This window comes from Phyllobates terribilis, unplaced genomic scaffold (genome assembly GCF_046119375.1).
Source record: "Phyllobates terribilis strain yellow unplaced genomic scaffold, ASM4611937v1 Scaffold_1__5_contigs__length_1240528914, whole genome shotgun sequence".
Classification (NCBI taxonomy): Eukaryota; Metazoa; Chordata; class Amphibia; order Anura; family Dendrobatidae; genus Phyllobates; species Phyllobates terribilis.
In genome coordinates, this window is record NW_027362761.1 from 163,036,854 (window position 1) to 163,062,351 (window position 25,498).

Below are 25,498 nucleotides of genomic sequence, written 5' to 3' on the forward strand. Positions count from 1 at the left end.
GCATTGCATTTCCTCCTAATTTTTGGCAGCTTTTGCTTGGAAGGCGTAAGCAAATACTATGGGAGACCCACTCCCCAATAATGGGAATAATGTTTGGAATATGCTGTACTGCATGGCTCTTGTAAGGGGCATTGCAAGTTCCTCCATCCTAATTTTTGGCAGCTTTTGCTTGGAAGGCATAAGCAAATACTATGGGAGACCCACTCCCCAATAATGGGAATAATGTTTGTAATATGCTGTACTGTATGGCTCTTGGAAGGGGAATTAAAAGCGTCTTGTTAAGCTACTGCGACTTCCACCACTTTTCCGATAGGCATTAAAACCGTCCTGTTAAGCTACTGTGACCTCCACGTCTCTTCAAAGGGGCATTAAAAGCGTCTTTTTAAGCCACTCTGAACTCCACAGCTCTTCCAAGGGGCATTTAAATGTTGTTTTTAATTACCTCTAACCTCCACAACTCTTCCAACGGGCATTGCATTTCCTCCTAATTTTAGTCAGCTTTTGCTTTTCAATGCAAAGGCGAAAACTAAGGGAGACCCACTCCCCAATAATGGGTAGAAGGTTTTTAGTACGCTGTAATCCACGTCTGTTTCAAGGGGCATTGCAGTTCCTCATAATTTTTGGAAAGTCTTCCATTCACTGCTTAGGCCAACAGTGTACAGGAGACCCAGTTGCTATAAATGGAAAAAACGGTTTAGTTAACCCTAGAACGCATACCCGGGGCCTTGCAGGCCCGCCCTGTTAATTGTTTTCTATTTTCTGCAAGATTACTTTAGTTAGAATTTTGAAACTCTAGGTATATACCTATATACCTCAGATATATAGTTGTTTGTCATTTTTGTTTGAGTTATTCTATGTTATTTGCACACGGGCCTAAAAGGCCCCAGGTATGTGAAAATGTAGATTTTTATGGTCATGCGTTCTAGGGTTAAGGCCCTCTTACCTCCATGTCATTTCCAAGGGGCATTGGAGTGCCTCAAAATTTTTGGTAGGCATTGCACTCACTGTATGCCCTATAACTGTGTAGCTGAACCGCTCCTTTTGTTACAGAAACAAATCCTACAAGACATATGTGGTTGACTGGCCTGATATTGATGTGAATGGTCCCTGTTCCTCCTGCTCTTTCTCCTTTGCCACTACCTCATCCATCATTTATCAACTGAAGCTTTGTTTTAACGGGAGTCATAGAACTGGGATAGTAGCAGGAAAACATCCAGCAATCCTCGGAGGAGGTAGGATATCCGCCAAATCGCTGACCACTTCAGGCCTAGCCGCTACTACATACATGCGCTTGTATTCCAAGAAAACAAAGCAGATGTTAACTTGTATCATCATCATCATGGTTCTTACCTTGGCACTCTCAACTCCCCTGATGTAGAAGCCAGGGCCCACCGGAGGAGTCTGGTTCTCTGGTGGGCTCGTCCAATGCTGCCCTAAAGCAGGCCGGCTAAGAAAAATGTGTGGGGGGGATGTTCCAAGGAGAAATAGGGGCGGCTGGGGACCATTTATGGACACCCGGCTGCCCCCAGGCGGCTGGGGACCGTGTGTGGACACCCAGCCGCGGGGTGGCTGGGGATCAAGTGTGGACACCCGGCCGCCGGGCGGCTGGGGACTGAGTATGGATTCCAGGCCGCCAACGCAGCCATGACGTGGTGGCCAGATTCCGTCTCCACATGCCTAAAAGGCCCAATTTCAAGTGCAAGCAAGCAGTATGGTATTGCTGCCTGGGGGTGGGTGGACGGCAGGCTGCACACTGATGCTTGCATTCGAAGAAAACAAAGCAGATGCTAACTTGTATCATCATCATCATGGTCCTCACCTTGGCACTCTCAACTCCCCTGATGGAGAAGCCAGGGCCCACTGGAGGAGTCTGGTTTTCTGGTGGGCTCGTCCAATGCTGCCCTAAAGCAGGCCGGGCTAAGAAAAGTGTGTGGGGGGATGTTCCAAGGAGAAATAGGGGTAGCTGGGGACCGAGTATGGACACCCGGCTGCCCCCTGGCGGCTGGGGACCGAGTGTGGACACCCGGCCGCCGGGCGGCTGGGGACTGAGTATGGTTACCAGGCCGCCAACGCAGCCATGACGTGGTGGCCAGATTCTGCCTCCACATGCCTAAAAGGCCCAATTTCAAGTGCAAGCAAGCAGTATGGTATTGCAGCCTGGGGGTGGGTGGGTGGGTGGTTGGCTGCATATTTGCGCTTGCATTGCAAGGAATGGGGGAGGTACAATTGAACCCTGCCCTGGGACAAGAACTTGCACGGGGATAATTGCAAGTCTGCATCTTCTGATGCGGCAAGGATGACTTCTGATGGGCACACTTTTAGGCAGTAACCTGGGTGTCAGAGATGCTTCCAGGGGTCTTCCCCATGCTGTTCCCATGTCTTTTCAGCACTGTATGCATGTGTCACAAAGCACATGGCCAGATAAGGTTGTAAAATGTTAAAATGACATTTCCCGGTGAATGCATTTGTCACGGTTGAAAGCAATACAAAAGTGCAAAAACGCATAAAAATGCTACTTGTGAACATAGCCCAAGGTGTGGAGGAGTATTTTTTTGGGCGGTTATTTATTTTACTTTATACCCAAGTCTTTACCCTGGAAAGGAACTTCCTTAACATATTTCACAGGAAAGCAATTTCAGTTTCATTTTTGAACGTTTTATTGTGAGCCCTTAAAAGTGGCTTAATACCTCTGACCACGTTGTTGACAGCAGTGACCTGGGGGTCAGAAATGCTTCCTGGGGCGATCCCCATGCTGTTCCCATGTCATTTGAGCACTGTCACTATCATTTTGGGCACTTGTTAGGCTTTTAAAAGACTGCCGAGGGTGCCACCGCAAATATGCTCGGGTCTCCCATAGATTAACATTGGGCTCGTTCCTCGGGTCGAGCACCCAAGTATCACGGCGAGCTCGGCCCGAGCTTCGAGCACCCGAGCATTTTAGTGCTCGCTCAACACTAATACTAAGTAAATGAGTCATCTGTAACTTTAGGCCTTTTAGAGATCATTTCATCTTCAACTTGCCTAACTGTTCACAGTAATTTTGATCAGGGATGCCCAAACCTTTACATGCCACTGTATAGTGAGGTGCTATATGTAAATGTTCATTATCAGATGTCAATTACGTTTCCTGTTTGCCGACTACTGATTGTAAGGTAGCGCTATTCATCACGCTGGGGGGTACTCGCTTCACCGGATCAATTAAAGCACACATGCAACGTTTTCCGGTAATATGAAGACCAGCAGGGGGAGGAAACCAAGGAAATAGGTGGGATGTGAGGCAAGCAAGGGGGAAGGGGAGAAGTGAATATAATGAGGGTGGAGAGGGGGGTGGGGATAGTACAGTTAGATCGTTAGAGAAGAATAGGATGCTAAATAACCCCAAAGTTTTATCTTGCATGCTGACCAACGCAAGAAGCCTGACCAATAAGGCGGATGAGCTGCAGGCGCTTATATCGGAGGAGAGGTATGACATCGTAGGTATAACAGAGACTTGGCTAGACGATAGCTACGACTGGGCGGTAAATTTATTAGATTATAGTTTATTTAGAAGGGACCGGAAACAGGGGAAAGGCGGAGGAGTCTGCTTATATGTAAAGTCATGTCTAAAACCCAGACTAAGGGAAGATATAGGAGAGGGAGAAGAGGGGGTCGAGTCCATGTGGGTAGAGATAGAGGGAACTAAAAATAATAATAAAATATTACTGGGGGTCTGCTATAAGCCACCAAATATAACAGAGGAGAATGAGAATCTGCTATTAGGACAAATAGACAAAGTAGCAAAACATAATGAAGTGATTGTAATGGGGGATTTCAACTACCCGGATATTGACTGGGAAACAGAAACCTGTAGATCTCAGAAAGGAAAAAGGTTCTTGACAAATATTAAGGATAATTATCTCTCCCAACTAGTGCAGGAACCAACGAGAGGGTAGGCCGTGTTGGACTTAATATTGACTAATAGGCCTGATAGAATAACTGAGGTACAGATAGGGGGGCACCTAGGTAATAGCGACCATAATATTATCGACTTCAAAATGCCCTTCAGTAGAGTTATCAATAAGGGAACAACAAAAACATTAAACTTTAGGAGGGCGAAGTTTGATCAGCTGAAAGAAAGCCTTCAACTTATTGACTGGGACAAAGTTCTTAATCAAAGGAATACGAATAGTCAGGGGCGGACACAGACTGTAGTGGGCCCCTGTGCAAGAAATTTTTGGGGGCCCCCCCCCCCTGTGCTTCATAAGGCAACAAAGTTATGTAAACATAACCCCCCCATGTGCAGCTCTCATCCCCCCCATGTGCAGCTCACCCCCCCGATGCATCTCTCATCCCCCCCCCGTGCATCACTCATCCCCCCATGTGCATCTCTCACCCCCCCATGTGCATCTCTCACCCCCCCATGTGCATCTCTCATCCCCCCCATGTGCATCTCTCACCCCCCCATGTGCATCTCTCATCCCCCCCATGTGCATCTCTCACCCCCCCATGTGCATCTCTCATCCCCCCCATGTGCATCTCTCATCCCCCCCATGTGCATCTCTCATCCCCCCCATGTGCATCTCTCATCCCCCCCATGTGCATCTCTCACCCCCCCCCATGTGCATCTCTCATCCCCCCCCATGTGCATCTCTCATCCCCCCCACTCCTAGTTAATTAATTGTATTTAAGAAAAATAAAACTTGTTATACTTGTTATACCATGCGATCCCCGCAGAATCCTGGCGCTCGTCCACGTCGCTGCCACCAGGTTCTCCTGACGTTCGGCCATGTGACGGCGCCACATACATAGCCAACAGCTTTTGTTTTGGCCAAAAGATTTTTAAAGCCGCCACCACGATAAGGTAGACTCTTCTGGCCGGGCCCTACTCTAACCTATTAAAATTTTCTTAAAATATCCAATACTCTTTTTAGATATATTTTTATTTAGTTTTCTTTAAGGGAATGTGTCATATACATTTTTTTTTAAAATGATCAATAATACCACATACAGGGAATACCGCCACACCATCACCAGACCACATATTACCACAACATATTGACCGAATAATACCACACAGAAGGGAGAAAAACTGCCACACCATGACCAGACCACATATTACCACCACATTACTAATATTACCACCACATTACTAATATTACCATAAGTGTCATTATACACGGGAGCTCTATACATGGTATGTATAATGTAAGTGTCCAGGTAATCTAGTGATCACCAGTGACATTATACACAGGAGCTCTGTATATAGTGTCAGTGTACAGGTAATACAGTGATCACCAGTGACATTATACACAGGAGCTCTGTATATAGTGTACAGGTAATACAGTGATCACCAGTGACATTATACACAGGAGCCCGGTACATAGTATATAGTGTAAGTGTACATGTAATGCACTGACTCACTGGTGACGTCTCTAGGTGAAGTCCTTCAGCTACGCTTTTCTCCTTCATCCAGCACAGACCGCCATCACGTCTTCCAGCCAGGACTCGTCTCTGCATAAAATAACACAGTTATCTAGAGCACATTCCCCAACTTCTACATTACGCAGCTGAATACAGACGTGCATCCACCATCAATATATGGTTAGTTATTATGCAACCTACCATTCCAAATATAAATTGTAATCCACCACGGTGCCCCCATTAACTGTAAATAGGCACTTAATATATAATTTAATTAGAACCTCTACTCTATACTTCCTGCTCCCCGCATTCATTATTTACATGCACCCCCTGCCCCAATTCATTATATCATGTCCGTGCTCTCCCCACCCCATCGTCATTTATCATTTACTCTCCCCCACCCCACATTCATTATGTGCAGCTCATTATCCCCCTACTCCTAATTCCCCCATGTGCAGCTCATTTTCTCCCAATTCCCCCATGTGCAGCTCTCACCCCCCCATGAGCAGCTCTCACCACCCCCCCATGTGCCCCTCTCTCATCACCCCCATGTGCATCTCTCATCCCCCCCACATGTGCACATCTCTCATCCCCCTCCCCCACATGTGCACCTCTCTCACCCCCCCATGTGCATCTCTTATCCCCCTCCCCCATGTGCATCTCTTATCCCCCTCCCCCATGTGCATCTCTTATCCCCCTCCCCCATGTGCATCTCTTATCCCCCTCCCCCATGTGCATCTCTTATCCCCCTCCCCCATGTGCATCTCTTATCCCCCTCCCCCATGTGCATCTCTTATCTCCCCCCCCATGTGCATCTCTTATCTCCCCCCCAATGTGCATCTCTTATCCCCCCCACATGTGCATCTCTTATCCCCCCCACATGTGCATCTCTTATCTCCCCCATGTGCATCTCTTATCTCCCCCCCATGTGCATCTCTTATCTCCCCCCCAATGTGCATCTCTTATCCCCCCCACATGTGCACCTCTCTCATCCCCCCCACCCCATGTGCCCCTCTCTCATCCCCCCCACCCCATGTGCCCCTCTCTCATCCCCCTCCCCCACATGTGCCCCTCTCTCATCACCCCCATGTGCATCTCTCATCCCCCCCATGTGCATCTCTCATCCCCCCCACATGTGCACATCTCTCATCCCCCTCCCCCACATGTGCACCTCTCACCCCCCCATGTGCATCTCTTATCTCCCCCCCATGTGCATCTCTTATCCCCCTCCCCCATGTGCATCTCTTATCCCCCTACCCCATGTGCATCTCTTATCCCCCTCCCCCATGTGCATCTCTTATCTCCCCCCCCATGTGCATCTCTTATCCCCCCCATGTGCATCTCTTATCTCCCCCCCATGTGCATCTCTTATCTCCCCCCCAATGTGCATCTCTTATCCCCCCCACATGTGCACCTCTCTCATCCCCCTCCCCCCACATGTGCACCTCTCTCATCTCCCCTCCCCCCCATGTGCATCTCTTATCTCACACACACACACACCTCCAATTCCCCCCACTCCTAGTAAATTGTATTTTGAAAAAAACAAAACTTGTTATACTTACCCCCATGCGATCCCTGCAGAATCCTGGCACTCGTCCACGTCGCTACCACCTGGTTCTCCTGACTTCCGGCCATGTGACGGCGCCGTCACATGACCGGAAGTCAGGGGAATCAAGAAGGCGCTGCCGCAGGAGCGCAGCGCAGCGCTGAGATGTCCCGGACCCGGCGCTTAGCATGGGGCCGGGGGCCCCATGAGGAGAGAGACTCACAAGAGGGGGCCCCCAAGGGGTTCCAAGGGGGCCCCTACCGGCTGGGCCCCACACTGGAGTCAGGGCAGACATGCCCTGATGGCGGCCCTGCTGGAGGCTGGAGGGGCCCCCTCTCCCTCGGGGCCCCCGTTCAATGAACCGGCTGCACGGGCGGTAGTTCCGCCCCTGCGAATAGTAAATGGGAAACCTTCAAAAGAATTCTGAATACTCAGTGCGAGAGATATATACCGTATGGGAATAAAAGGGCCAGAAATAAGAGGAAACCAATATGGTTGAACAAGAACGTAAAAGGGGCGTTAAATAGCAAAAAAGAGGCATTCAAGAGATTAAAACAGGAAAACAGTAAGGAGGCACTAATGTGTTACAAGGAAAAAACGAGAACCTGTAAAAAACAAATAAAAATAGCGAAGGAGGAAACAGAGAGACGTATTGCTAGGGAAAGTAGATCAAATCCCAAACTGTTCTTTACGTATATAAATAGTAAAAGGATTAAATCGGATAATATTGGACCGATAAAAAGTGAGGAAGGCAAAATCATAGAGAAAGATGAGGATAAAGCTAATCTATTAAATAATTTTTTTTCGACAACTTTCACAAAGGAAATCGAACTAACAGGAGAAATGAGAAGTGACAAACTTAATCCTCCACTAAGTATGACAAATCTAACCCAAGCTGGGGTACAGAAACGCCTCAGTAACATTAAAATAAACAAATCACCAGGACCTGATGGCATACACCCACGGGTACTAAGGGAACTAAGTAATGTGATAGACAGACCGTTATATCTTATATTTAAGGACTCTGTTGAGACTGGGTCTGTGCCACTTGATTGGCGACAGGCGAATGTAGTGCCAATATTCAAAAAGGGAGCGAAAAGTGACGCCGGAAACTATCGGCCGGTGAGTCTGACGTCCGTTGTGGGCAAAATTTTTGAAAGCTTCATTAAAGAGGCAATTACGGAGCATCTTGATGCTAATAATCTTTTAATCCCGAACCAACATGGATTCATGAGGAATCGCTCCTGCCAAACAAACCTGATTGACTTCTACGAGGAGGTTAGCTCTCGAGTAGATCAGGGCGAACCAGTGGATGTCGTGTATCTCGACTTCTCAAAAGCGTTCGATAGCGTGCCACATAATAGGTTGGTATACAAAATGAGAATGATGGGGCTGGGGGAAAATGTCTGCAAGTGGGTAGCTAACTGGCTAAAGGATAGAAGGCAGAGGGTGGTTATAAATGGAATATACTCAGATTGGGTAAGCGTCACTAGTGGGGTACCACAGGGGTCTGTACTAGGCCCAATGTTATTTAATATCTTTATTAACGACATAGTCAACGGGATAAATAGTAAAATATCAATATTTGCAGATGACACAAAGTTATGTAAAACAATTAATACAAAAGAGGACAGTGCAGACCTACAGAGGGATTTGGATAAGCTGGGTAGGTGGAGCATTAAATGGCAAATGAGGTTTAACGAGGAGAAATGTAAGGTCATACATATGGGAAGGAAAAATGGAAGTCACCAGTACTCACTGAATGGGAAATCATTGGGGAATTCAGAGATGGAGAAGGACTTGGGCATCTTGATTGATAGCAAACTAAATTGGAGTGCCCAAAGTCAGGCCGCTGCTGTAAGGGCAAATAGGGTAATGGGATGTATCAGAAGAGGTATAGCTGCAAAGGATGAGAACATTGTTCTTCCACTGTACAAAGCACTGGTCAGACCACACTTGGAATACTGTGCTCAGTTATGGGCCCCAATATATAGAAAGGATATAAATGAGCTTGAAAAGGTACAAAGGAGGGCAACAATATTAATAAAGGGAATGGAGGGACTGCAATACCCAGAGAGGCTGGCAAAACTAGGACTATTCAGCCTGGAAAAGAGAAGGTTGAGGGGGGACATAATAAATGTGTACAAATATGTTAGGGGACAGTATAGAGATCTTGCCCGGGATTTGTTCAAAAGGAGGGATATTACGGTAACAAGAGGGCACTCACTAAGACTGGAAGAGAAAAGGTTTCAGCACCAGCATAGGAAGGGGTTCTTTACGGTAAGAGCAGTGAGAATATGGAATTCACTGAGTGAGGAGACGGTAATGTCAGATTCACTACACCAGTTCAAGCGGGGACTGGATGCATTTCTAGACACCAGGCAGATTTCAGCGTATACTTAAAAATAAAATAAAATAGTAGGTTGATACAGGGATTTATTCTGACTGCTGGTTTCAGAGTCGGGAGGGAATTTTTCCTCAGGTGAAGATTGGCCAAATCATTTGGGGTTTTTGCCCTCCTCTGGATCAACTTTAGCAATTACAGAACTAACAGGTCGAACTTGATGGACGCAAGTCTTTATTCGGCTTTACAAACTATGTTACTATGTTACTATGTTATTACACATCATAAACCGCTCATAACATAGTCCATCTCAGTGACTCGCAGGAATGTTACACATGTATCCTAGAGCCTTTTCAGTGGCAGCTATGCCCCCTTGGCTTCAAATACAGACTTCAGCAAGGTACAGCATCAATATTCACTTAAAACGCCGATTTACCTTTGCCGGGTCTCAGCTGCTTCTATCAGCTCGGTTCTGCCACAGCTGTGGCTTTAAGGCTCCCACACGTAGTCTCCAGGCCACATGCCTTCCAAGGCTACTGGTATCCCAAACACAGGGATCCAGCCTCTGCCTTCCAGGCTAATGGAGTCCCAGACACAGGGACCAGGCTTCTTCCCTCACCAGGCCTCTCTCTCTCTCTAACGGTTTCAAAACCACCAGGATTTATATATCCTTCTGTGCACACAGGACCTGTGATGATGTCACAGTCATGTGATCAATCACCTGAGGGGGAGGTAAATGGTCAGCCAGAACACACCCCCTGGACATTTTAGCAATGCAGCAAGCCACTGCATTACATATCCCCCCCCTGTTCAAACTTGTGGGGTTGAACACATAATATACACAATCACATTATAACCCATGGTTCACACAGAGACCATGTACTTGACAACTGCACTGCTCAGCCCCTGGAACATTAGTCATCAACATTAGCCCATTCCTTAGGGACCTACCATCTGTCATTGTCACTAACTTCGTCAAGTCACATTTCCGAGTTGTAACCTTGTCAGACCTCTCCCGCTCCCAGCGGTCAGTCGTAACCTTGTCAGACCTCCCCCGCTCCCAGCTGTCAATACAGCAGTGTAACTTACTTGCCCTTGTATCTAAGGTCAGGTGTGACTTTGTGGTGTCCCGTACTGTATTGGGTCGTTTGTATGGGCCTCTCAGACCTAAGTTACTGGAGGTCTCACTACTTCTAAACCCACACCCACTATCCTCAGGACATCTTGAAAGGTCTCTAACTTCTACTGTAGCCGCCCTATTATTTGAAGGGCCCTTTCTCTGTCTGGTCTCACAATTTATAGACGGCTGCCATCTTCTGCTGCTCAGACGATGCTGTCTTTCCATTCGCAGTCTGGCGAGATTCAACTCTTCTGCCTCTCACAGGTAGGTCACTCGGTACTCCATCAGCATGCATATCTATGCAAGAATTTCTTCCGTTTCGACAGCGGAAAATGACACCATGCCGTCTTCATCTGGTATCCAGTCCTGACAATCACGTGGACTGCTTACTTTCATCACGCCAGACTTCTTTACCATCATTTGCATGGTTTGGCCATTTCTCCCAATAAGCTTTCTTACCAAAGCATGAGGCACCCGGATGACTTCTTCCCGCAGACTTTGAGCTTTTCTCATAAGCTCCAGTTGTCTAATGGCTTGTTCCGTCTTCAACCGGACAAACCGCTTTGTGCAAACACATCGCCAGTGCATGTCACTTAGGATAGCCACCCTCTTCACTGTGACTTCGGTTGCGGACTGGACCACCAGCTGTTTAGCTTCTGAGGTCAAGTACGCCTTACAGGCTCCCACGGCCTTCTTAAACTCTTCATGCACTGACTCTCTGGTGCATTCTTTTCTCAAATCTTCGGGTACATCTATGAGACACTTGTACCGAGACGTTTCTGTCTCACCAGTGGTCTCCAAATGATCATCTGGCTCAGGTTTCAGGGACAACTGACTTTCAGCTTCTTCACCCTGTATGCTTCCCCTGAGCTGACTCACAGCTATGAATTCAAGAATTCTTGTCTTGACCACTTCCATTTCATACTTATCTTCTTTTAACACTCTCTCAGCTCTCCTCGGGTCCACCTTCTCATGGTTTAAAGGATTAAGCACAATTTGTTTGCCCTTCTCCTTCTCCAAGGAGGTCTCGTTCACTGATTGGTACTTTGCCAGGCGACCTTTGAGCTCGACAACTTCTTCCTCTAGCTCAGCTATTTGCCTCTCAGCAACCCATCTCTGAAGCTCTTCCTGCTTCAACTGCTCCTTTATCAGCAGAATTCTCTCAGACCTCTCTGTCTCCAGTGCTCCCACTCAGCTCTCGACAGCCAGTCTCTCAAGCTTCTCTTGCTTCAAATGGGCTTGTAACGTCTCCTTGAGCTCCTTGATCTCAGCTCTTACATCCACCGAATCATCCAAACTCGCATTATTCGAAGAGGCATTTGCTTCATACCTCCCTTCTCCGATAGGCTCCTCCATCCTGCAGATTCTATCCTTAAGGCACGTCTCTGCCCTCTGGAGATCACCACAGAACGTCTGCAGCTCCTTCCCCTGAGCTTCCAGTCCTGGGAACTTTCTGCGGAGATCATCATTCTCATCCCGGGTGTCCTGTAGAGTGGTATCAATCACTCGGCGCATGTGTTCTGCATCCGCCTTATCATCCTCTAGTTTTTCCTTAACCTTGAGGTGATTCTCATAGTCTCTCTTAATTTGTTGCAGATCCTTACTGAGTTCACCATACTCCTTCTTGGATTCACATAGCTCCCGGTTGAACTGTTCGCGCAGTCGTTCTAGGTTTTGATCACGTCTAGAAACTTCATCCTGCAGCGCCTCTTTTAAGGCAGACAGCTCTCTATCCCTCTGGTATAGACCTTCATCCAGCTTTTGCATCACCTGCATCAGCTCTAACTGTACCAGGGAGAAACGATCTTTCACCTCGCACAGCTCATCTTCAAACTCCGCTTTGTCAAGCTCCAACTGAAAAACCTCCTCTTTATTTTTCTGGAACTTTTCCTTCCAATTCTTGACTTCCTTGCTGCTTTCCTCCAGTTCTCGCTGTAAGTTCCTCACAACCTGGTTTATTTTCTGCCGTTCAGACTCCAGGCTCTGCGGGTCTGAGGACACGTTCTCCAGGTTTTTCCTTAGTTGCTGCACGTCACTCTGATACTGCTGCCTGACAGGCTCCAGCTCTTGGTCAGGATTGACCACCTCCTCTTTCAGGGCTGTCGGTTCCTGATCCTTCTGTCTCAGTAGATCATCCTGCTTGTAACTAATCTGCAGAACTGCATCCAACTCTTCCTCCTGATCTTCATTGTTGTCTGATACTTTACCGGAGGTTGCTACTGGCAACGTCACCTCCTCTTCCCTCCTGATCTCTTCTGTTTCTAAAGGAGGATCCACACTCGGAATAAAGGCACCCAACATTGCATTTTCTTTATTTGCCCTTTCAGCAAAGGCTACAGGAGCAACTTTTTTGTGGCCCTTGCGCCGTCGACAAGGAGAGGGGGACTTTCTCACCTCGTCTAGCTCCTCCTGACTGAACTCTCTTTCTACTTTTGTAGTGTCACCGTCAGCTATGGAGTCTGTGTCACTCCCCATGGGGTTGTGGACCAACAAGTCACCTCCCACTTTGACGTAAACCCCTTCTACTGGAGCTACCCCGTTATCAACGGTCAAATTGTAATTTTTAGGCAGCACCAACTCACAACCAGTAACCAATTTTGGTTTTCTAGACTCCACGCTCTTTTGAAACTCTGCCCCCTTTTGAGACTCCGCCCCCTTTTGGACACCCACATCTGTAGGGGGATTTTTTAAAAAAAAACACGATAGTCTTAGGACCCAGTTCACAACATCTCTTACCACCTCCCCGGGCACTCTGGGACAATACCGGCGCCCCAGGAGAACTCACAGAATGGTCCGCTGCCGCCATTCTATACGGTGCCAACAGCTCCTGCCGTTCCTGCACCATGTCCTGTTGCTGTGACTTTAACAGGTACCTTAACCGCTCAGCAGCTTCAGTCTCATCTGCTGCTCCCTTCACAGCCTCTGCTCCTGCAATTCTTCAGAAAACTCTATTTTGCTGAAGAGCGTTTGCAGCCGGTCATCTAACCACTTCTCCATTCCGTCTGGGGATACTGCTCCATTCATAGCCATCGCGGTACACTGTTCACACTAGACACTTCACACCGCTCTCCCCGGAAAATTTTCGTGGCCCCACCAAGCCACAGCAAACCAGGTTTGAGTGCGACGACAATTTTCGTAACCCCACCCTGTTACAGCCAGATGCTTTAATCTTCGTGACCCCGCCGAGCCACAGCAAACCAGGTTTGAGGGCGAAGACAATTTTCATAACCCCGCCGAGTTACAGCCAGATGCTTTAATCTTCGTGGCCCCGCCGAGACACAGCAAGATGCTTGCATCCACAATCGTCGTCCTGTGCCGTTACCCCTAGCAACCAGGCTGCAGTTGCCTGCGTTCTCCACCACATGTAAGGTAGCGCTATTCATCACGCTGGGGGGTACTTGCTTCACCGGATCAATTAAAGCACACATGCTACGTTTTCCGGTAATATGAAGACCACCAGTTTATTACACATCATAAACCGCTCATAACATAGTCCATCTCAGTGGCTCACAGGAATGTTACACATGTATCCTAGAGCCTTTTCAGTGGCAGCTATGCCCGCTTGGCTTCAAATACAGACTTCAGCAAGGTACAGCATCAATATTCACTTAAAGCACCGATTTACCTTTGCCGGGTCTCAGCTGCTTCTATCAGCTCGGTTCTGCCACAGCCATGGCTTTAAGGCTTCCCAGACGTAGTCTCCAGGCCACGTGCCTTCCAAGGCTGCTGGTATCTCAGACACAGGGATCCAGCCTCTGCCTTCCAGGCTAGTGGAGCCCCAGACACAGGGACCAGGCCTCTTGCCTTCCCAGGCTACTGGTATCCCAGACACAGGGATCCAGCCTCTGCCTTCCAGGCTAATGGAGTCCCAGATACAGGGACCAGGCTTCTTGCCTCACCAGGCCTCTCGCTCTCTCTAACGGTTTCAAAACCACCAGGATTTATATATCCCTCTGTGCACACAGGACCTGTGATGATGTCACAGTCATGTGATCAGTCACCTGAGGGGGGGGTAAATGGTCAGCCAGAACACACCCCCTGGACATTTTAGCAATGTAGCCAGCCGCTGCATTACATGATGTATAAAAACATCCTTTGTAACGCTTCTTCTGACCCCTTCTTTAATGTTTTTTTTCCTTAATCTGTTAAAAAAAAAAGAAATGTATACTCTTGTAATATACAAATGTGTAGATTGTGTACCTCTAATTGCTGAAGTGTACCCAATACCACACTCCTTTACACAATATATTAATGTAGCCTGGATTCCAGTGATGCTTCCTTTGTGCTACCCAAAGACAAAAAGTTTATGGTAGCAGTCAGAAGATCCATATGAAGAGAGGCGTCTAGTGAGTGAATGTGTGCTATAGGTGGAGGGCTAAAGGTTACAAGGCAGAGTACTCAGGGGTATTGTAGTATCAGGCGCATTTCAGCAATTACCTGCTGCCTTTTTTTCTCAAGCTTAGATGCAAGAGGGGTACAAAGGAGAAACAGAGAAGGTATTTATTCTAATTGTAGTCGGCTGTGTACTGAGCATTTTGCATAGTCCATTAATATGGAACGTCAGCACTAGTGGAAGGCTTACTTAAAACCCATCATGTCTTCCATGTCTGCTGCTGAGATTTTAGCATAAAAGAAAACTTCTTTCCTTAGCTGTTTTTTGTAAGGCTTTGTAAAAAATAGAAATGTCTACAGAATGGAATGAAATTATCCATTAGAAATAATCTATTAATTTATAGTATGCAAATGCATGAATATAATGTGTCCATTAATATACGGTGTAGGAAAATATATAGCCAAATTTATATATGTGATCTAAAAGCTGTAATACAATGGTGGTTCTAGGAATTAGCCATGTGTACATTTAGCTCATTATGTGATTTTTACAGTTGCATTTGTTTTCATCCATAAGCTTGAACCACATATCACTGGATTTAATGGAAGTCAGTGACAGATGTCCACTTTTCACCCATTTATGGCCCGTAATGGTAAATGATTGCATGTTTCCAATATTAGCAGTCTAGCACTGACGGACAATTCTGAAATAAATGTGCGGAACATGATTTCACCTGCTCTCAGTCTGCATGGTAATAGCACCTTTTCTGCCGCTAAGTCCATATGGTTGTGCTCACCATAATGTACTGTGAAATTTTAGCAAATTACAATGAAATAAATAGAAAAATGTACAAAAATGCTTTCCGCAGATCTGTCATATTTGTTGTTATGCTGCCTGTGAGTAGATGTAGCAAGCGGAGCCCGCTCGTACACGGCAGCCCGATGTTCACAGGGTGAAAAGTACTTATTTTCTTTAAAAATTAGAAAAAGGGATTACAGTATGTATAACTTGCTTATTTCTTTACATAAATCAATCCATCAAATCAATTCTATCTACCTCTTTCCTAACTCCAAAATCTACAGAAAGACAGCTACTCCCTTTGTCCCTCACATATGGCACTGTGTTAAGGCTCATTCAGACGTCCATGTACATCGGTCCGATATTAGACCGCTAATGCATGGACTGGCCGCCGGTCTCCTGACACAAGCATGACCGCTTCATGTATTTCCATGAGACTGTCCCACTTGGGTCAGAAGGGCCGCTGCCGGGCCATGCATTGCGGTCCGCTCTCGGATCGAATTGCTTGGATGTTTGAATGAACCTTTATAGAGTTAATTTCTATGGGGCGTGACATGATTTTTTTCCCTTGGTATCCAAAAGAAAAAACCTCTGGATGAATTTGGAGGTGCAGCAGGTTCCCATCGGAGATTTATGGGTGCCCTAGTATACTAGTGTACATGAGGTTTTGACCGGATGCTTCTGCCTATTAGCCATTGTGAATAATGCTTGGCTTATTTAACGAGATGTTCCTCGTTAGTATCTCCTATATACTGTAATGCTGCCACTCCATGTACGCACATATAGACTATTAAACATCAATGTATAAGCTTGCTGTATTAGTTGTTACAGTTAATAGATTTTAGATTAGTATTATATGTTATTCAATTACATCCCAATATATATTATCTGTAGGTAATGTACGTCTAACCCGTTCCTCGTTTAGTAGTAGTCTAATTAAAACTTCTAGTTCCAGACTCTGGATAATTAACACGTTTCCTGTCATTGGCAGCGTTGTATAATTAGCACCTTCTCTTCTACTGGTACTATTAGGTCAATTAACTTTAACTTTGGTACAGGTGGTATGGACTAATTACATTTTTCATTTTTTTCATCTGTGACAGAGGTCTAAGGAATCCTTCTCATGTCCTAGGAAATAGAACGTAATGTTAACCCTCCTCTTTAGAATGACATTAGTAATTATACTGCCAGAAGTGTATTATATGGGTAAGGGGAACAGATGCAGCACATATAGAACCGTCCTTCTCACGAGTCAGGGGGCCATTAAATATAGCCACTAAACATAGGAATCATCATACAAAATCCAATGCACAGAGTTATCCCGAATATTCTATATGATCGGTCCTGAAAAGGGTAGTTTAAAGAAAGCTGGAAACAGAATCAAAGGCTGAAGTGTCCGTCCACTCCTATAATATTTTCAGCCTTGCCAATATGTGTCCATCCACAATACACAAAGCAGATTCCTACAAGACAAGTGTGAAAGGTTGTTTTTGTTCATGTTTTGTAGAAGGGCTAAAAGCAGCAAAGCCTGTATGTTCAATGAATAACCTTCGGTAAATCTATACATAGAGATGACTGCTGTGCTCAGGGAATGTGTATCCTCCTATCAGTCCGTGCCCTCACTGGGATCGCGCACACTAGGGCACAAGGTCATAGGAGGCTCATTATCAGAAGTCTTCTCCTATGAATAGTAAAGGAGTTGTCTACTACCGGTCAACCAAAGCTTATTCAATTCAGGACCCAAATTAAAATAAACAGTGTATACTCACCTCCTGAAGAGGCGCTGTTCCAGCAATGTTGACGCAATTGTTCCCAGCAATGACATGACATTGTTGTGTCACATGATGTCACGTACTAGTCAACTGTAGCCTTTTGTCAAGTAAGGTGTGGGAAAGACTAAGTGCAACACTAAGGGAAGAGGGGGAGGAAGCCTAACACTAGGGCAAGGGGGAGTGGAGACCCCTAGGCAGATCTAATAACACCCTGCCTATGCTACCGTCCCTATATAGGTTCCACACTTATCGCCGAGCAGGAACCCTGAGCCCTGGATGTCCCTAGAGCTTGGCCCTAGATAGGGAGGGGGAGCAGTGAACACTGGTCAGGCCTCACTACAAACTAAAGACAACAAGGTAGACAAACAAAGGGGATAAACTTATCTTGAGCAGACACCAAAGGAGTAAAGCCAACTGTCCTCCAAGGGCACCAGAGAAGAAGCTAGCCGACTGCTAGTGCTCCAAGCCTGCACAAAGGTACATAGAAATATCACCGGCGATTCCCTGGGTGTGTCAATCAGCAGCAGGAGGGGTCCTAAAGGAAAAAGTATTAAGAAGGCTTCTGTAATGCCAAGCGCAGTGACATTCTACAGCTAGATTCAGAGAGACTTTCTGTTACACCTGACACACCCATGACACGTTTACATCCACTCTAGTGAAATGTTGATGAGCTATAGCTGACGAGTGGCTGCTCGTTGGCCGCAACTGGCACATAACAGAAGAATGTCATGCCACCACCGGGAATAGTGGCACTACCAGTGCTGGAATGGTGCCGCTGCTGAAGGTAAGTATCCCATTTTTACTTTTGGGTCCTGAATTGATTAAGATAGGTTTATCCTTTAACAGTACATTCCCACGTGACTGTTTCGCCTCATTCAGACGTCTGTTTTGCAATTATGTGTTCTATCCAATTTTACATGGAAATAATATGTTTCCTTTATAGTCTATGGTCTGTTTGTTCACATGTCCGAAATTGGGCATGTCTCCGTGTCACACGTCTTCAAAAAAATATGATGTGAGGAACAACTCAAAATCGTCAATACAGGAAATCACTGGTAAAACCGAAACACTGACCAAACACTGATGAAAAACTGATACAAAACGCTGATGAAAACCAGTTGTTTTTTCACTGAAATGAAAAAAAACAAAAAAACAAACATCTGTATGAAGCCAGAAAACTTGATCCACCAGCTGTAGAAAAAAAATCTGTTGAGGATTGTGCTGGAGTAATAACAGATCTGCAGCAAAGGCCACAATTCCAAGGGTAAAAAAAGATTGAAAAAAGTCACTGTGCTGAACTCTCGATATTCTATGGTGACTCACAGGCTGCAGTGGTTACATGGATCGCGTTATTACAGGAAGGTGGCTTGTACAGAGTCTGGTAAAAGTCCCAGGGAAGGAAGGTATGGAAGCTTCTGGGGAGCTAAGTACAGTGGGGGGTTTTATCCCCCCTAACCTGCATCGTCAAATTCCACCAAAATTTACACGTTTTGGATCAGATTTACCCTGCAATATTTGGCAGAATTGCAGCATAAATCATCTGAAATTTTGCTATTTGTGAACAGACCCAAAGGGTTTTTCCACTACTTTGTCAAAAGTGTTATTAAAATTACATAGGCAAGGACAGATTTGGCGCACCTTAATCCAGCGTTTTCTTCAAGGAGTGTGAGCCTCTTTAGTGAATTTGGCACATCTTTTAGCTGTCATACTCCACAACCAGAAAAGTATGCCAGGCAGGGTCAGATATACATTTTTGTCGTAATTTACACATTTGTGATGTAAATCATAACTAATTTGTGGGGCGTGCTTCGCAATGTCATGTTCTGCCCAAGCCCCACCTGCTTTTCAAAATGTTGGTGAAGCTGGCCAGGACCATAAAAATACCAAAAGCTGCAATTTTTTTGTGCAACTTAAATTTGCTTTAAAAAATGCGACATTTCAAGCTGTTTAGTAAAAACTGTTTGACGGAAAAAAATGCTTGATGATTCGTGGCCCATAGTCTCCCTCAGCTTAAACCCCCAGCAAAAAGCTGTAATTTTAGGGAAAATCTGGATGCAAGTGTTGCATTTCCCTGCAGTGTCATGCAAGTGAAATTCTCATTACACAATACCAATTCACACTGTTTGTGTACTGCAAGACAAGTCCTGGTGTAATAAATGCTCTTCTTAGCAGCCATCTGCTCTGCCTAATAAATATGGATCCTGAACAAAGTACCCCATTAACTAGTTACTATTTATTAACTATTAACTTTTTCTGGCAGTCAAAAACTTCCATTTTTCAAGCAGGAGTCTCTACAGGAATCTCTCCTTTTCTATGAAGTCTTGTAAACCTGAAGGTTTTTTTTAGCATTTTTTTAGTCTTTGAGCACTGTTTGATTTTTTTTTTCCACCACCATTTATTCCTAGCGTTTTTTTGAGCATCTTCTTTGTGGCATTTTTTAATTGTTTTTTAAAATCTGTTAAACAGTTTAACTAAAGCGCTCAAAAGGATACCCGTGTATCTTTCTGAGCGCAGAAGACCATCTTAGACCACGGTCCCACTATCAGTATTTCGTCAGTATTCGGTCAGTATTTTTTCTCAGGAGTGGGAGACAAAACCAGGTGAGGAACAATCAGATAAAAGGAATAATAGAAACAAGTGCACCACTGCTGCATTTTTTAAACACTCCTGGTTTCGGCTCCAACTCCTGAGAAAAAATACTGACCAAATACTGATAGTGGAGCCGTGGCCTTAGGGTTATTGTACATATGAGGATGAGTATAATAATCATGCAGGTGTATTAATCACATATGCAAAGCAATCTTTCTTTTCTAACAATAGCCCAGATGAAAACGCATTCTAATTGATAGAATAGAATGGCATTTAAGAGGGCGAAATGCAAGATTCTACATCTGGGCAAGAAAAATGAAAATTACATTTACAGAATGGGAGGAATAGAACTAAGCAACAGCACGTGTGAAAAAGACTTGGGTATACTAATAGATCACAGACTGAACATGAGTCAACAGTGCGATGCAGCAGCAAAAAAGTAAAACACAGTTCTGGGATGTATTAAGAGAAGCATAGAGTCTAGATCACATGAAGTAATTATTCCCCTCTACTCCTCTTTGGTCAGACCTCATCTGGAATACTGTGTCCAGTTCTGGGCACCACATTTTAAAAAAGACATTGAAAAACTGGAACAAGTTCAGGGAAGAGCTACCAGGATGGTGAGCGGACTGCAAACTATGTCATACAAGGAATGGTTAAAGGATCTGGGAATGGTTACCTTGCAAAAAAGAAGGCTAAGAGGAGACTTAATAGCTGTCTACAAATATCTGAAGGGATGTCACACTGTAGACGGATCTCCTTATTCTCATTTACACATGGAAACACGACAAGCAATGGAATGAAACTAAAAGGGAGAAGATACAGATTAGATATTAGAAAAAAGGTTTTTGACAGGGTGATAAATGAGTGGAACAGGCTGCCACGAGAGGTGGTGAGTTCCCCTTCAATAGAAGTCCTCAAACAGAGGCTGGACAGACATCTGTCTGAGATGGTTTAGTGAATCCTGCATTGAGCAGGGGGTTGGACACGATGACTCTGGAGGTCCCTTCCAACTCTAACATTCTATGGTCATATTCTATCCAATGGTACCAATTTTGCAAGAGAAGCATGCTAATCAGTGAGCCACTAAGTCATCCTTGTTAATCTTGATCTGCGCCATGTCACTATTGCTGCTCAAATAACCTGAATTTTGGTTTAATGTCAGCCGATCCTAGAAAAGTTTATCCATTAAAATAGCATCTGTAACCCCTTTTTTACTGTTCATTAACCCCTTAACAAAGATATCCATCGTTAACCTTATTTCTTGTGTTTTGAGTAATCATGGCAAAAGTTTTTATATTTTACAGGACTTGTTAACTGAGTAGCACAGAAGGTAGTCTTTATTTCTTCCACATATTGGAGGGGGGTAGATACAAGTATTTGGGAACCATCGATGCAATGTCATAATTGACACTAAAGATAATAGTAATAAAGCCATTACTCAGATTTCAACCCCTTCTATCCTGTGTAAATACATATTTATTAGGAGGTGGTGAGGGCAGAAAAGGACTACAAGAATATAAAATAATAGAGTTAGTAAGGATCCCACTAAACAACATCTTATCTCAAAGTCCCGGACCACTGACACCATGAAGAGGGATATTTGGATTTCAGTTTAATCTATCATTAATTTTGGCTTTAGGAGGGCTGCCTTAATTAATGAGCAGTACATTTTCCCTACCCTCTAGATTCTAACTTGTAACTTATAGGTAGTGTTGAGCGAATTTGTTCGGCATTTCAAATTCGGGTTCGTGTTCGGGGTTCCCTGATTTGCCATGCTGTCACGCAGATAACATCCATGTGACAGCGTGGCAAATCAGGGATGTTCATGGGCGGAGCCAATTTTTTTTGCGCGAACAAGCCGGAACCCCGAACACGAACCCGAATTTGAAATGCCGAACAAATTCGCTCAACACTATTTATAGGGATAAAGAATATAATTTTGAGATTAGTTTTCGCATTGGACCATATCAATGACACCTGTCTTAACCCCTTCACGACCTTGGGATTTTCCGTTTTTTGCGCTTTCGATTTTTGCTCCCCCTCTTGCCAGAGCCATAACTTTTTTATTTTTCCGTCAACATGGCCATGTGAGGGCTTGTTTTTTGCGGGATGAGTTGGAATTTTGAACATCAGCATTGATTTTACCATATAGTGTACTGGAAAATGGGAAAAAAATGCATTGAAATTGCAAAAAGAATGTAATTCCATAATTGTTTTTTTATTTACCATGTAGTTCAATATGAGTTCGCAGATACCAAACATGTATAGGTTCTTTTTTATTTAAGTGGTGAAAAAAAAATCTAAAAAGTTTGTAAAAAAAAATGGCGACATTTTCCAAAACCCATAGCGTCTCAATTTTTTGGGATCTGGGGCTGGGTGATGGATTATTTTTTGCGCGTCGAGCTGATGTTTTTATGATACTATTTTGGTGTAGATATGATGTTTTGATTGCCTGTTATTGCATTTTATTGCAATGTTGTGGCGATCAAAACAATTTAATTCTGGCGTTTTGATTCTTTTTCTTGTTACGCCGTTTACAGATCAGATTAATTATTTTTATATTTTGATAGTATTTTTTATTTTGTTTTATTTAGAATTGGGCAAAAGGGAGATGATTTGAAGTTTTATATTTTTTCATTATTTTTAAAAACAATTTTTTTATACTTGTTACTTACTTCAATAGTCCCCTTAGGCTTGAAGCTGCGATCTTCTGATTGCTTTTGCTACACATAACAGAGCTTCAGCCCTGCATTGCAGCGATCGTAGGAGGGCGTTCATAGGAGATCTGCAGTGTCAAGCACAGGGGTCTTATTTAGACCCCTAGTTGTCATGCCAACCCATTGGCACTCCGCGATCGTGACAGGAGGCGATGGGAGGAGTTTGTGATGCATTTCCCGGAAGTTAAATGCCGCTGGTGTATCTCTGTTGGGGAGACATGACAGCTGATCAAATTAGCTGTCATGTGCCGAAAAAAATGTGGGCTCAGCTCCAGAGCCCGCATCAACCTCCGTGACATGACCTATGACATACCTATACGTCATAGGTCATGAAGGGGTTAATTAAATTAATGTTTATATTTAGAAAATGGAAGCAATTCAACAATCTGGAGTAAAATATCTCATAGGTGAAAATCACTTCTTAGGAAGTTCTTATAAATTCTGTTACAAAATTTAGCTTTGTGAGAAGTAAATATGGACATCTTAGGAAAATCCAAGGGACTACAAGTCTATATTTACTTCTCTCTCCTTTTCCTTCTCCATTTTGTCCATTTGAAAATGCTATTAGAGAAATGTGTAATTGAGGGGGGTCCCACGTTCAGAACCCTCATCTATCAACCAGAATGCAGATCAGATACAAAGAGCATCTCGCCCTGGAGGACACAGCACGCCTGTGCATTACAAGGGATGGCCATTGATTTTAATTAGAAATGTGTAATCCTTCATTTCCCCTGTGGCAGCGCTGCTGGAGAATTAAAGACTTCCTGCCAGGTCAAAGCGGACAACACCTTAAATGTATTCACTATGGCAATAAAATAAATGGCAAGAACTGGTAATTACCGTTTAGGAAAACTAATATGAAAATTATAAATTTGGACTTTACGTTAAAGGAAATACTTCTATTGTTAAAGAATGAAGCTGTGATTAGTAGATAAAAATGAAGGATAAAATTGTTTTAATGTAAGCTAAGGATTGTGACATTCAATAAATGTATCTCCACGAAAATGCTCACCCTGAATTGTAGAAGCAATTTTTTAATTATTCCTAACAAAGAGATGGCAAGTAATGATGGTAACTAGGCTAATATGTTTAAATCTATCTAGCTGCTTTTAGCTGGCTGACCTATTACCTTTCCCTGGATGATGGAAAGTAAGTGAGCCTCTTGTTGTCAGGAGCAATGAGCTAATTATTTGTGTGATTTACTGTGGCAGTGGAGAATAAAGCTGCATTCCTGCTATTGTTTATATTGAAAATACATGTACGACATAGGGTTGTATGAGAAATGAATGAATGTGCCATACTAGCATCCTGTAGTAATATTTCTTTCATTTAAAAGGATTTTTTTTCTGTCTGTGCCTTATATCCTTGAAGCTTTCCCATGGAGAATCACAATTAACATAACTTGCTATTGATGATATAGAAATAATACATTCCAAAATAATCCACATGAAAAAAAACAAATAGTAAAATAATCCACATCAATATTCGATAGTGATGGGTATACTTAATATTTTTTTCCAGTAATGTTTAGCAATAGTAGAGGAAAAAATATTTTGTGCTGACTCATAGGAAAACAGTGTAAAAAAGACCACTTATAATATAATATATTATGGTTGAGCCATGATATTAAATTTGTTTTTTTTTATAAACTTCTGTGTGCTTAAATCGCAAAAAAAATGTTTATATTATCTATATAAAATTTTAGATCAGAGATGTAACAAATTCTGTAGACTTTGAGACCAGTTATCCCACTCCATGAAAGAGATTTCATTTTGTAATAGCCAAGCAGTTATTAATATTGTCATAATAGAACACAACCCAAAAGTGTAACCACCAATGAGAAAATTTCAAGGGAATCTGTCAGTAGGATCAACCCTCCTAAGCTGTCTATATGGGCATGTAGATCATAGGAAGCTGAACAAAATGATACTTCGATATCTGCTATCCGATGTTTTATTCCGGAGAAATCCACATATCTGGTAATGCCCCAATCTAAAGCTCTGGAGGCAGATTCTCAGGGAAATCTTTGTCCCACCCATAGATCTTAACAGCTCATTTACATAAGAAGAAAAATGTAGATGTCTCTGAAATAAGACATCGGATCGTAGATATCAAGGTATCATTTTATTCAGCTTCCTATGACCTACATGCCCATATAGACGGCTTAGGAGGGTTGATCCTACTGATAGTTAATGCACCTTGAAGGGAATCTATCTGGCTCCTGGGGATGGTTTAGCCCTACGTTAGATTGTGGCTTGAATTATAAATGAAAATGAAGGGCATAGGGGTTTTTATAAGAAGCCTCCAATTATAATGGTTATACTCCGCAGTTCGAGCAGGGTAAGTATATAGAGTATTTAATTTACCTTGTTTGTAGAATTGTTATTGCTCTTTTAATTGCTACATTTTTGTGTGTGCGTTTGTGTGATACTGTTAGTGACTCCTCTCCCATACAACTCTGGCACTTTTAGATGCGGCTGAAAAACAATCTAGATGAAGTTACAGCGGCAGGAACATGCCAAGACCATGCCATTGAGACACACAGAAACTGGATGCAGCATGGAGGTGACATGTTCATTTTGAGGAAGGGGTTGGAAGGATGTGAAGTGGGGAGTAAGTGGTTTGCTGGTTATATTCTACAATTATTATTTTTTTAGGCTCATACTGAAAAGCTGTAGAAATACAATTAGGTAGTTGTCTATCAGGGCGGATGTCTAGACTTCAGATCATTGTAGTTATTTAAAATGTATATATTTTATATTTATTATTTCCATAAGTAATAATTTACATTCATTTACATAAGCAAGAGTTAGAGCCTCAGTCTAACACACTACCTAAATAATTGCCTATAAGTAGATGTAGTGAGGGGCTCTGAA

General features: G+C 43.9%; 1 protein-coding gene across 5 annotated transcripts in view; it reads left to right on the forward strand.

The window, feature by feature from the left end:
- RFX3 (regulatory factor X3) overlaps positions 1-25,498 on the forward strand; it is a 390,908-nt gene that overhangs the window by 114,710 nt on the left and 250,700 nt on the right. For 3 of the 5 annotated variants that reach the window (XM_073669195.1, XM_073669206.1, XM_073669227.1), the window contains exon 2: positions 25,094-25,235. The exons of 1 other annotated variant lie outside the window; for it this stretch is intronic. In XM_073669195.1, coding sequence (XP_073525296.1) covers positions 25,094-25,235 — 142 coding nt within the window. The remainder of the gene's footprint in view (positions 1-25,093; positions 25,236-25,498) is intronic. One more of the 5 variants, XM_073669212.1, reaches the window with a different exon arrangement.